The sequence below is a fragment of the Lactuca saligna genome, chromosome 5, assembly GCF_052625555.1.
Source record: "Lactuca saligna cultivar CGN05327 chromosome 5, ASM5262555v1, whole genome shotgun sequence".
Classification (NCBI taxonomy): Eukaryota; Viridiplantae; Streptophyta; class Magnoliopsida; order Asterales; family Asteraceae; genus Lactuca; species Lactuca saligna.
Window position 1 is genome coordinate 106328584 of NC_136421.1, and position 14733 is coordinate 106343316.

The 14733-nt window shown below is 37.1% G+C and overlaps 1 protein-coding gene across 1 annotated transcript; it reads right to left on the reverse strand.

Annotated features, from left to right (window-relative positions):
- Window positions 1-1549: 1549 nt before the first annotated feature.
- On the reverse strand, window positions 1550-5908 carry LOC144997423 (uncharacterized). Its single transcript, XM_078957326.1, has 3 exons — window positions 5890-5908; window positions 4495-5174; window positions 1550-3239 (listed from the first exon to the last, which is right to left on the reverse strand). The coding sequence occupies exons 2-3, from the start codon at window positions 5158-5160 to the stop codon at window positions 1788-1790; spliced, it is 2118 nt and encodes a 705-aa protein (XP_078813452.1). The 5' UTR covers window positions 5161-5174; window positions 5890-5908; the 3' UTR covers window positions 1550-1787.
- Window positions 5909-14733: the final 8825 nt, after the last annotated feature.

The following is a 14733-nucleotide window of genomic DNA, read 5'->3' on the forward strand; positions in this document are numbered from 1 at the left end:
TTCACAAAAAATGTTTCTATATTAATTATTAAAATAAAGTAATTAAATTAAATTAGAAAAAAAATACTAGGAATGTTACCACTTCCTATGTTAAATGTTTAAAAATGTATCTAACAAATGCAAAGATTATGTGCTAAATGTTCAAAAATAAAGTGGCACTTCAAAATCTGACATGGCAAGGTGTTCGAAATGTTATCATTTTCCTTAGCCTTAAGAACCATCTCTGCACCAAATCAAACATACAGTGATAGACTACACCTTGTTCCCGAGTTTTTTTGTAAATTCGATAAAGGAAAGGGAAGAAAAATTTTAACAGAAAGAAAGGGAAGAAAAGAAAAATATTCATTATTCCATGTTTCGGAGTTCGAAAAAAATAAAAAGAAAAATTTAGGTTTTTGTGTTGCCGAGTTAAGAGGAAAAAGAAAATAAAACTTAAAATTTTCTTTTCCCTCACTTTCTTCCCAAAGCCGTCCAATTTGAAAGGATGTTTTGGAAGGAAAATATGGTTCTAAAATCATTTTTCTTCCCTTACTTTTCTTCCATTAATGAAATTCGGGAATACGATTTTCCTTCGACACTCATCATTATCGCTCTGTATCCTTTCATTTCCTTCCTTAAATAGAACTCGGGAACAAGTCGTAAATTCATAAGTTACAACATACCACATGGATGAAAATTGTAATTTACTCTGTAACTTTTAAAACAGTATTATCATTGAACCTATATAAAACTAAATTTGAACGTTATAAAAACTAAAAAAATTTAGTACATATTAAATTAGAAAAATAACTAAAATTGTTTCGTTTTCCATCTGTTAGTTGCATTGGGCCATAAGAAAACCCACTTATGACTTGTGCAATACCAAATCTACCCTTGAATTAAAAATACCTACAAAATATATAATAATTGTAATAACCGGATTCGATTCCAATCTATTCCAACTTGAAACACACCCAATCAGAATCGGGTCTGAGCGTGGATTAGCTATAGTAAAACCTTTATAAATTAAAAATTTTAGGATTAAGATATTTTATTAATTTTGCAAGATATTATTATATTAAAAATTTAATAAATTATTAATTTAAAAAGTTGACTTATATTAGTGAGCAACTCTCAAATTAATGTACAACCTTCATAATTTTTTGTTGCAATATGAAAATACTATGTCTCAATTTTTAAATACAATTAAAAGATTTAAAGATGAACTCAATGTAGATTTAAAATTCAAAAAAATAAATAAACAAATAAATAAATATGACTATAAACTCATTTTTAACTAACAATTCTAAAATTTTAAAATATTTTAATAATTATTAATTTATAGTTTCGTTGTTGTGATCAATATATTTACATTCGGATTTCAAAAAAAATTATTATTTTATTACTTTATCGATTGGGGTCTAATTTTGTACTGTTCTGGAAGCGAACAAATTATTAATTTTATCAAGGTTATTAATTTATCGAGTAATAAATTATAGAGGTTATACTATACTTCCCTAACGATTTCGGGAAAAAAAAATACTTTATTCGACTACAAAAACCACAAAGATTTATGTCCAATTATTCCATTCTTCATGCCAATTTCTTTCTCCCAATCATCCATCCACATAGTTGCACAACATTCATATCAACACCACCACAAAGAAAAAAAAACATCACCTACATATACCCGATTCTTAACAAGTCAAACATTAAGAAAAAAAAAGTCAACCATTACTATTTTCTCAGATGGGTCATCTTCGCTACCATCATCAAGAACAACTCCATAACTTCCCCAAAGTACATTGCTATTTTGCAGTTTCACCATTGAAGGGACCATTCTCATCATCTCCTTTCACAACAGAAGAAGCATCACCAGTACTACACTCACTCACAACCCCAATTTCACCTCGGGAATGCCGGAAACCCCTCGATCTGGAACCGGAATCCTGCATTCCGTCTTCTCTCCCCTTCTTCCTACAGTTAACAGTCAAGAACCCATTAGCAAGCGCCTCCAACGCCCTAGCAGTCGGTGGCCTGTTCCGGGTGCTCTGCCTCCTCGAACCACCACCACCACCGTTTTCCTCCACCTTCGGAACCACCAAACTTTCCAATTGCTTCTCCGGCACAAATTCAGAATTCATGAATTCCGGAGTCACATTCAAATCAATTAAATTCATCTTGTGTTCATCAACGGTGTCAATCGAGCTGCATTTTGATGAAAAACTTAAATTCGACGACAAATTATGATTATTAGCTTGAGAGGATGAACCAACATTTTCCGTCAAATCATCGGTGTCGCGGCTGGAACCGGCTTTCGCGCATGCGGTTAATCTCCGGCGACGTTTGTGGTGGCCGGAGTTGTTTTCCGGTTTAGCTTTCCGGGCCAATTTAGCCTTTGAAACCACCTTCCTTTTAACCTCCGGTGACTTTCTTTCATTTTCATCACCGGTTTTCAGTTTCTTGTTTGGCTTACAACCCGTTTCTTGTTCCGCAAGAAACATGTTGGTGTTGGCACTATCTGATTCGTCGGAAACCAATTCCGATACTTCACCGGAATCCAAATCCCGGGGTTCGATTTCTCTCACTCTTACAATCTTTCCGGATAAACTCGTGTCGACGACTGTAAACTTGAATAAAAGCGTTCCGAGACTCGGGGCACGAGGTTGAAGGTAACAATGGGTTTTCCTTTTTTCAAGAAATGCGTCTTCTTCATCTTCTTCTTCTTCTTGTAATTTCATTTCAATGTCACCGTTTTCGTCATCAATTTCGAGAATCTGTGGGTGTGAAGCGACTCTGTTTAAAACATCTGTAACCGAATCCATATACGTTTCCCCTTTGATTAATCTTCTTGAGAATTTCTTGATTCCAGGCATTAAGAAGACCAAATTGTGTTTTCCATTTGCAGTGTAGTTGTAGCCGTTTGGTTGTTCTGAATGCCAACCGTTTGCAAGTAAGCGAGGCCACACGGCTTCCCAGAATAAGTCGTTGGATCGGGCTTTGCTTAAGCGGTAATCGCCGGTTAGGAATTGAATGATTTCGGTTGATGAGAGAGAAGAACAGGCTTTGCCGACCGGGATTTCCGGGCGGATGTGGATGGCTTGGTTTTGCTTGGTCGGCTCTATGTTGCTGCCCGTTAAATCTTGCTTGCCTTTTCCTATTGCCATGGCATCAACAAAGGCTTTAATCCCAATTAAACTTCTTAATGAGAACACGTATTGTTCTAGTGATATTCTCCCATCTCCAAATGACCTACAAATCTGCAACCAAAACCCATTACAACATAATCATTAGTAAATATTTCAACACCAAATTTTATGAAAGTAAATAGTCTTGAATTACTGCTTTTTGATTTTATCTATTACCTATAAAAACTAGGTCAAGATGGTCAAGTACTTTAAAAGTTTAAATGAAACTTGACTTCTAAGTTTTTATTAAATCGTCCCTTAACCCTAAACCATAAACCCTAAACACCAGGCTTCAATGGGACAAAATTTGCAATTTTTTGTCACCCAAAAAGGTGGGACAGGCTAGTGATATCTCGTGTGTGTAAAAGACATGAATGCCCTATGATATCTTTACAGACATTAACTTTCCAAAATTGGAACATTGATCATTGTATAAAAGGAAATAGACCCCAAATGCATCAATAACTAATATCTTGTACTCTTGTAGTCTTTTAACCAACATATGAAGTCTTTTGCTTTTCAAACATTTGAAGACCCAAGGGTTATTTCAGTCAAAGTGCATATCCTGATTTTAGGAATTTTTTGTGCAAGAATAGCATGCCTTTTAAAACCAACAGATAAAAAAAAAAAAAAAAAGGATTTTAATGTACAGAATCGTAATATGAAAGCTTTGGAAGATGCACAAAAAGAAGATAAAAATATATTTGTTTAGAAATTCATAGAAATAATTTATACCCAACAGCAGTAGATAAAAATAAAGATCTTCAGTTGAGCACTGTTTTCACACGTTGAACAGACTTAAAATAGTCAAAACTATTTACTATTTCTTTAAAATTACATTATCGAAGTGTATTTTCATGCATTTGAGCACAAAAAATAACTGACAAGCACACTAAACAGAACTATTAGGGTTTTCTTTCACTAGAGTTTTATTCTTAAAAGGGTATCATAAATCATTAGTTTAGGGAGATGCCAAATATCTCAAAGTTAATTCCCACATCTTTTTGCTAATTCCTGTTTCAAAACCATTAAAATGGTCTGATGCCCTTGGTCTGGATTCTCCATAATTTCAACTTTTTGGATGGATTTTTTTGAACTGAGTAGATGAATTAGTAAGCTAATGGAATGAATCACATTCCTTCAAGAATTGTTCATTCTATTCCAACAGACATACACTTACCTAAAGCCCACTGTATACTAATGAGATCAATTTCTTCTACTATGTAGTTAGATTTATCTAAATATCTTCAAGCCAATCAAACCACTTAAAAAAGTAATTTCAAGAAAATAAAAACATATGAATGTAAAGTAAGTTTTTATGACATACCTCCAACAGGGAATTCTGGCATTCTTGAGAAACATTTGGCATCAAACGAGAAAGCAACTCCTGTTGTCTTAAAGTAGTAAAAATTCTTGCTCCCATTATACACCTTTTCCCTCTACTTTTCCTAGATTCTGACCACCTTCTATATTCATCAGACCTATAAAATGTCCCATAGTAGTATGCCATTATGTCCCCCATGTTTTTACTCTCAATAAACCTCTTCAATCGAACAAAATCCTTCTCAAATATATACAATCCTAGGACAAAACTACCCTTTTCAGTTTCTGTCCATGTTTCTAAAAAGCAGCCAGGAACAAGACAAAGGTCATTGCTAATGCTACCCAAATCAGATGTTGAATTTGAATCCTCTTGCTTTATATCGATTTGGGCTTCTAGTTTCATCTCCCTTTCTTTTTTGATCCAAAAAATTGGTATATCTAATCCTATCAAGAACTCACTTGATACTCCTGCTTTCATTTCTTCCTCAATGGGATTCTTTATGTAATCAAGATACTCGGGATTTGTAATCAATGGTGGGATTTGGGTTTGGTATTCATCACCAATACGAGAATGGGTTCCTATTGCTCCATATAAACCATATGCATAAGTTTCTGAAGGGAGTGGATCTTTTCCTGACATGTCACTGCTACAATCTTCATTGGGTTCCATTTGATTGAATTTATCTGCAAACGCTATCAAATAAAACACAAATTCAATACAGTAATCATAGTACATAACCTAAAGAATCGTCATTCAGAGTAGCCCCTCTTTTCTTACAAAACAGCTAACAGTAACAAGCAAGTTAATCCGATGGAAGAAACCCCTTCATATGGGAAACAATAACACCAAATTTCTGATAAACATTTACAGAATATATACAATAACAATGCAAGAAAACTATTTTTATAAGCTGGATAGGAAAGGATCGTAATGCGTTCCAATCAGACGAAACAATATAGGGTTAAAACAATATCAAATTAGTAGCTCCATTTTCAAACTTCAATCGAGCAAGCATCCAGCATAACATAAAGGGGATAAACGAAACAAAAACTTTGAGCGAATAAGAACATGTACGAATTTGCTTACAGCAACAACCGCATTAATCTCAATCGAACAAATCCCACCGTATCACAAACAGCCAAAAAGCAAATAACATCTCCAAAGCCTCGAAATAAATTAAGAGATAAAATCGCAACAAAAACACAACAAACCAACATTTCAACAAGTTGCGTAATAGAAAACCACAATGCGATCCATCAGACAAAGCAACATCTAATCAGCCGTCAAACACAAGCAGAACCAAAATACAATCCATAAACTCGAACCTTACAACCGCAGAAAGCAAGAATAGCGTTGTTAAACAGTCAAAAAAACGGAAGCAGAGGGGGAGAAGTTTACATATGTGTTTAACTGCGTTGATTCATCGTTGTGAAGAAGATGGAAACATGCAAAACGTGAAACATGAGTAGGATAATACCTGGTTCAGAAAGGAGTTGTTGAGGGTGAATCGCGAAGTGGTGAGAAGGTAGAGAGAAACCCAATTAGAGACGGAGGGGAAAAGAATTGAAAGAAAGAGTGTGACGCCAGTCTCCGCGAGAGAGAAAGAGAAAGAGAGAGAGGGTTTTGTGGAGAAAAAAAGCAAAATTTGATTATATGAATATGAGTTGAGAAGAGAGAGATCGGGTCTGGTCCGTTTACGAGACGAAAGACAGATTTTTTTTTCAGACGCGATGGAAGCGCGTGAGGTTAAACTTGCATGCAATATAACGTGGCACGCTTCACATAGTTTTAGTAAACGTGATCCATGGAAATTACTAATTAATTTTAGTAAATAATAATCGATTGTCAATTTTTATGATTTATTTGAACATGTCTTCAATGATATTTATTGTTTTTTTCTGTTGTGATGCACATTAATGAGTGATCTTTTAGATTAAATTTGTTTAAGTGAAACAAGTAATGTATGAAAAAAATAGAATAGGGTCATGAAATGACAACAAACTATGTGAGTTTACTCGGTTTAAAATACTTCAAGTGGTGAAGTTGTAATAATGTATATAAAATAGAATAGGGTCATGTAATGACAACAAACTATGTGAGTTTCATTACTCAATTTCAAATACTTCAAGTGGTTAAGTTTCTGACGTGGTGTAAATCCTTGGAACACAAGGACAAGTTATTCAACTTATTTTGAAACAATAATAGACTTCAGATTAGAATGGAATAAGGATATATATATATATATATATATATATATATATATATATATATATATATATATATATATATATATATATATATATATATAATATTTATCATGTTAGTATTGACCGAGCCCGATTCGAGATGCTATATGGTCGGAGGTGCCGGACTCCAGTGTGTTGGAACGAGGTTGGACATCGGATCATGGGGAGCACTGAGGTGGTATCTTGGCAGTCAGAGACGGACGCATGAATACATAGTAGGTGTTGCCGGGATAAATAGGTATTGCCGATATATAAAAAATAGTTAAAAAAATCAAAAAATTAAAATTTTTTACACTGCAGCCAGAAAAGTTAAGAATTGTCGGGTCCACATAGAGAATCCCTTATAACCGTCCAACAGTCATGTTCCTATTGGGAGTATCATGTATTTTCTTCCATTCATGTTCTTATTGGGATTATCATATATTTTCTTCCATTGATGAACACCATGAGAAGATATTTGTTTTTTATTTATCTTTTCTAATGCATCTAAATAGGTGGTTCTCCTTATTCGTAGAAATCTAAAACATGTAACAATATTGGTTTTCTAAAACAGTTGTGAAGGCGCACAATGTGGCATTTATAACTCTCTCCCGAAGTTTTACAATACAACTAAGGTGTTATTTGGTTCGCAAAATGTTGCTGAAGTAATTTGAATTGGAATTGGGAAAGAAATTTGTCAGGAATTTGAATCCAATTCCATATGTTGTTAGGAATTTGAATCCAATTTCATATGTTGTTTGGTTAGCAGGAAATGGAATTAAAATTAATTCTACGTTTTGTTTGGTTCATAGGAAATAGAATTGGAATTCATGTAAAAAGATAAAATTACCATTTTTATTGTTTTTCTTAATTTTACTTTGTTTTCTAACTTATATGTAAAGATACATTATATAAGTTATAAAAAAAAAAGTAAAATTTAGGCAGTGGTGGCAGTGGTTGTGGGGGTGGTGGCGGTGACAGTGATGGTGGCGGCGACAGTGGTAGGTGGCAACGATGGTGGTGGCGGCGACGGGAGTGGTGATAGTGGTGGTGACGTTGATTATGGTAGAGGTGGTAATTATGATGGTAGCAGTGGTGGTTGGTGGTAGTGATGATGACGTTGATGGTGTTGATGGTGGAAACATTAGTGGTAGCATTTGATGGCGATGGCGGCGTTGGTAGTGGTGGTGGTGGCGATGATGATGATTGTGACGTTGGTAATGGTGGTGGGTGACGGCGGAGGTGGTGGTGGCGGCATTGCTAGTGGTGATGGTGGGTGACGGTAGTGGTAGTGGTCGAGGTAACGGTAACACTAGTGGTGGGTGGTGGCGGCGGAAGTAGTGGTGGTTGGTGATGGCGGCGGCGGTGGTAGTGGTGGAGGCGACACGTGGTCGGTGGTAATGGGTGGTTGGTGGGGGGGGACAGTGATGGTGGTGGCGGCAATGGAGATAGTGGTAATGGTGGCGGCGGAGATGGTGGTAGTGGTGGTGTGTTTTTTGATAAATAAAAGGGGTATTTTTGTAATCTGTCACTTTTCTTGATAAGAATGAATGTTTTCCATCCAGCTTTGGAAGGAATTCACTTTCCTCAATATGGTGGAAAGTTTATTTCATTTAGGAATACTTTTCCTCCTTCTAAGTCCAACCAAACACATGAATTCGAAGGAATTTGAATCTTTTTCCCTCGAATTCCATTATTTTCTTGCCAACCAAACGCACCCTAAGGTTATTCCCAATGGGGATTGAATGGGGAGTTTAATGGTGAAAAAGTGATGATGTGGTTATCCAATTGATTAAATCCATCATTGCAATAAATGTGAATTTAATGGGGACTGAACGGTGGTGTATATATATATATATATATATATATATATATATATATATATATATATATATATATATATATATATATATATATATATATATAATTTATTTTATATAAGCAACATATTTATTATATTTTGATTTACTTTTTATTTATAATTTTAATTTTTTTTATTTAATGATAATTAGTCAATTAAAATGGTGTATTTTAATTTTGTAAGTAATTAAACTTTCTTTTATAATTTACTTTTTAATTGTCTAAATAATGAGTAGAAAAATATAAACAAGCATTTTCAAAATAAAAAATTTAACTTTTAATTTTGAATTATTTTAATGTATTAATATTATTTAAATAAAAAAAATATAATAAAATGGTGATGGCAATCCATTAAATTTTAATAGAGTTGAATGTAGTGTGGAGTCCATTGAATTTTTAAGAGTTCAATGCATTGGAGATGGCTTAATTACTACCTTTACAGTTCAGCAGCTTTGGACAACATTTTTGTTGTTATATATTAGAATCGTAGTATTAGACCTCCATTCCCTACGCATTAGGGTAATTATGAGTCATATAAGTCCTTCCGACCAAAGCACTATTATGTAGTTACAGTAATTTGATATCGACTAACAACTTTGTTCATCCCTATCTTCCTTAAATACATTTTCGCTTCCTTGCTACTAGATCTTAGTCGGGATTCCTCTTTGATCCTTCTTTGTAAGTCTGAATACTACCTTAAAATCCTTATATATTTATATCGTTCACGATCAAAGAACCTTTATTGAATAAATCATCATATTCCCTCTTATATATCCACATTATTCACTAGAACTTGATTGTTTCATTCCTTAATATACTTATTTCCAATGTCCTCTTTGCCGACTCTTTCTGTCTTTAGCTAGATTATAGATTTCATTTCCCCTTTCTCTTGTTTATGATATTATATACATCTCCTTGCATGGCATGGACTTAGTTATAGCCATTGGTTTCTTTTCCCCATGATTTCAATATTTGTGTCATTCTTTTTTCATACCCCACTCATCATCCTCACAACTTTATAAACTCCTTAAAGTAATTATGTGTAACCCTAGCCTAGCTTATAAACCCTTATTCCATCACCATTATTCTTTATGTTCCCTGACATGGCTATAGACATCTCAAGTAAGCTATTTCTTCTACTCCTTATAAGATAACCCCACACTTATGTGAGACCAACTCATCGTCATCAAATTTTTACCATAAGCACCATGCTTTTTTTCCCAAATGTGTCAAACTCATTGATTTAGGCCAACATGCAACTAGGTTCAAAATATTCTGAAAAAAATCTAAAAAAACAAGAGAAATGTGCAAATTAATTTAAACAATGTAACACCCGGTTTTTCAGGTATACATTAAGTTCTTTGAAACATTATGGTTTGGGAGTTTCCCGTCACCACGATGTGGTAGGGCTTGCACCACGGTGTGACGGTCATTTAATTACCACGGCATGGGAAGAACCTCGTCACGGCATGGTGGCGACTGGGGCTCAAAAACCTAGACCTCAGGCCTTGGCCCTTATTTAAGGGATGTGATGGCTAGGGTTTCGTCCACCCTCAGCCTCCATCACCTTCATGAGTATAGAAGCAAACCTTATCCTCCTTATAATCTTTTGAGCTCATTTTGGGTGTTTTGTGGCTTTTGAAGGAAGAATAGAAGCTTTGTAGAGCAAGGATGTAACATCCCAAAAATCCATAGTAAATTTTTCATTTTAAAAACAATAAACCATACAAACGAGTTGTTCCAAAACCAATCAAAGTGAATATATCATTTAAACCTCAGAGTAAAAATCATGAATAGTCGATGAAGAAAAAAACTCTACAGGATGCTGTGCAGTCACGTCAGGCCCTTCCCTTTGGAACCGGAAGCACCTAAAACCATAAACATGAAACTGTAAGCAAAAATCTTTAAGAGTTCCCAAAACACCAAATACCACACATATAATAGAGATTGTTATGTGACAACCATAGTCTTACAATTATCGTCATGCCATGAGTCGTATCATGGTCTTTCCTTGCCAAGCCAAGGGCCAAAACCCAAGTCTTACAAATAAGTGCCAAGAGTCAACTCCTAGCCTTCTATGCAAGCATCACAAATATAACTAGCATACTACATATAATTGCCAGGGTCCATACCCTAGTCTTGCATACAATTTTCCGAGAGCCATATCCAGGTCTTTCATACAATTGCCAAGGTCCACCACCTGGTCTTCCTACACAACATTGTAATGGTAGTTTGGTTGTAATGAGTTGAAGTCTTATATGTACTCTTCGTATGATATGTTATCTATTTTACCAAGGCACATTATTCGAAGCTTAGATGTCTAGTCCTTAGTATATTTTTTGTACGCTTTTATTCTTATATAAATAGGAGTCTTTACTAGAGTTAGATAAGGTTTTTACAGTCTTGTCTAATTTTGCACTCTATAAACCTAAAGCGTAATATTGAGCTGAATCAAGATCTTATTTACATTGGTGTTCAATCTTTTATACATTCTGATTTCAAACTCTGATTAATATTCAAACTCGATTCTTAGATTCTACAAACATAATCTAGTAGGTCGGTATTGATGTCTTCGACCCACAAGTACAGTGAGGAGGCTCACCTGACTCACAATGCCAACTAAAACTCAACACAATATCATGCCGACCAAAGATAATAACTCTCACCCCCCAAATGATGGATGCTAAACACATCCTAACAATCCACACAAGGTAAACCTTAAGTCTTTCTAAAAAAAATAGAAATTTGACCAAAAGTCAAGGGTCAAAGTCAAAGTCAACAATCCACAATGCCAATAATCAAGCCTCACGTTGTAACCATCCCTTGGTCACGTCATGAGAGTCCACTCAATCTGATTCCATATTGACTCGAACCAACTCAGCTAACTAAGTCTTGGAAAAATCATTTGAGCTGGCGTCACGATGTAAACATCATGTTGTCATGTTGTGAGCTTCAAAAGGCTTAACAGAAAATGGGTTCTTTCATTCTCACGTCGTGAGCACAGTCCGAAGCCAAACTCCAAAGATTTAAGTTCTTAATCCATTAATCCTTTCACTCTAACTTTTCTAGAAGCCAAAGGGGACTCCAAAGGTCCATAAAAACGATTACTTGATGGACATGCATGTTGTAATGTCCCGTTCTTGGTACGTATTTGATTCATTTAACATTTTGTAAGAGCTACTCAACGGGTTGGTAGCCCTAACTCATTGAGTAGATGTCAGTTTGGACGCGGGATTTAAGTGAACTACTCTACGAGTCGAGAGTCTGGACTCGACGAATAGGGCCACCAGGAGGAAACCCTAATCTTTAGGGTTTGCACCCTATTTAAGCATCATATATGGCCTCTACCCCAGCCTCCATCACTTTCACACCCTACTCTCAAAACCCTAATCAACCTTTGAGTGTTCTTGAGCTTTTTCTTGCCATTTGTGTGATTTGAAGCTAGAAGAAGGAAACAAACCCTTGGTGATTCAAGAAGAGGTTGTAGATCTGGAACTTGTGTTGCATTTCAGACCCTTTTGAGGTATAAAGCTTATACATTGGCTTCTTTTCACTTAGATCTTCTTCTAGGCTTGAATGTTGTCACCTTTGGACCATTTCCAAGGTTCTTTCTGAGATTTGAACTCTTGGTGATGTAAGGACTTTAGATATGGGCGCTCTTGAGCTCTAGAAGCTCAAAGTTTCCACCTTTATTCAGCCATGGCCCTATTCCATGATGTAGACCTCCAGTTTTTCTTGGTATTGATGTTTTAACTTCATAACATCATTCATGCACGTAGAGTTAGCAACTTTACGTGTAATGCTAGCCTAAGGAGTCCAGATCTGTGAGTTGGAAGCTTTGGAATTGATTAAAGTCGACTGTATGGATTTGTCATATGGGGGACTCAACGAGTTGTTCATGCGACTCGACGAGTCGAGTCGTGGTTCGCCAACCATCTATGATTTTGAGTGAACCCGTTGATTTTAGGCAGTGACTCAGCTAGATGGATGTGATTAAGACTAGGAAACTGAAGAACTCGGCGAGTCTGTGAAGGGACATCAAGTTGACTCATTTTACCCCAATTATGTACAAGATAGAACTCGATAAGTCTGTGAAGGGACTTAACGAGTTGACTCAGTTTATCATGAGACAGGATAGCATATAACTTGACGAGTTGGGTTGACCAGGAGTTGAATTTGACCAATGGTAAAATGGTCATTTTACCCTGAGAAGGATTATTAGATCTTGGCTAAGTATTATTGTGATATTGATAGTCGGGGTGTAGCACCTGGTTTCCGGTATGTGATTTTATTTGAGCATTGCCCTATTTTAGCCTTGGACTCGGCGAATCATAAGGTCCGACTCGCCGAGTAGGGACGAGACTCAGGACACGTTTAAGTGGGCGACTCGGAGAGTCCATATCCTGGACTCGGTGAGTCACCGCTGCTGGATGAAACCCTAAGTTTCAAGGGTTTGCACCCTATTTAAACCCTCATTCCGCCCCAACTCGTCCCCATTCACCCCCCAGAACTCCCCAACATCGTTTTCCCTTAATTCCTTGAGAGATTGAAGTGCTCTTGGTGTGTTCTTGAAGGTTTTGAGGAGAAAGAGGTGTAGATCAAGAAGAGGAGAAGGAGATCAGGCATCTTTGTGTCATTTCAACATATTCCTTGAGGTATAGCTCGTTTCCCCTCTGTTTTCAAGCTTGTTATCCCTTTTTGCTTCATTGGAGTCCTTCTTGGGCTCTTCCCCAAGCTTGTTTGTGCTTTGTGGGTGATAATAAGTTGTTAGCCTTTAGATCTAGGCATGATTTAGTCCCTGGAGCTTGGATCTATTGCCTTTATGGGGTCAAATTGCATGAAAGCCCTAGATCTACCTCTTTTGGTGCACTTTGAGCCTTAAAATCCATATTGGTGAATATCTACACTTAAAGTTGGAAACTTTACGTGTGAATTGTGTCCTAGAAGCCTAGATCTGTGAATGGCATGGACTGGAATCGAGCAAATCGGTGTATTTGATGGATGCATGGCTGCGACTCGGCGAGTCATATATGTGACTCGACGAGTCTGGTCGCGAGTCACTGAACTGGTCCCTTTAAGATGTATCGAGTTGAGCCGTGAGTCACAGGGGGTGACTCGGTGAGTTGGAAGCTGAACTCACTCATGATAGGACTCGGCGAGTCAATGCCCTGACTCGGCGAGTCCAAGGCAATCTTCATAGATCAAGAACAAACTCGGCGAGTTGTTCATACAACTCGGCGAGTCTTAGCATATGTGTTCTTCGGATGAAGATGAACTCGACGAGTTGTTCATACAACTCAGCGAGTAGGATGAAGGAGTTGAATGACAGTTTAGAAGATGAACTCGTCGAGTCATAGCCTAACTCGACGAGTAGAATCAGGGACCCAGGACAATAGTTTGCTAGGGACTCGGCGAGTGGAGATCCACTCGGCGAGTTGGGTCAACTAAAAGTTGACTTCGATTTGACTTAGGGCTAGACCAGGGGTAAAATGGTCTTTTTACCCAAAGGACAGTTAGCAGTATATGATTAAGTATATTGTGGGAATTACAGCCGGGGAGTTTCCGGAGCAGCAGCCGCAGTAGTAGGTGATCAATTCCCACACAGACCAGCAGCTATTTCAAGGTGAGTTTCCTTCCAGTAGTAACGGGTCTAAGGCACCAAGGCCGGCCCGTATAGATGAGACGTTAGTATTATAGTGTGGGTCGAGCCCGCATCTATTAGTTGAGTTGATTATGATATATGCCAGTATGATAGAATTGTTTACACTTGTTGTCTGTGCGATACTTGTATGATATGAGTTGGCGGTTGAGTGTGGCCGAGGCCTGTATCTCTCCGAGAATGGAGTGTGGGCTAGGCCCGTATCTCCCAAATAGCGAAGTGTGGGCGGGGCCCGTATCTTCACGAGTGTGGGCGGGGCCCGTATCTCTCAAATAGCAAAGTGTGGGCGGGGCCCGTATCTTCACGAGTGTGGGCGGGGCCCGTATCTCTCAAAAAGTGAGGTGTGGGCAGGGCCCGTATCTTCACGAGTGTGGGCGGGGCCCGTATCTCTCAGAAAGTGAGGTGTGGGCGGGGCCCGTATCTCCTAATTGCATGTTATTTGTTAGATGCTTGTATGGTATGGGATATTATGGGGGAGCTCACTAAGCTTTGTGCTTA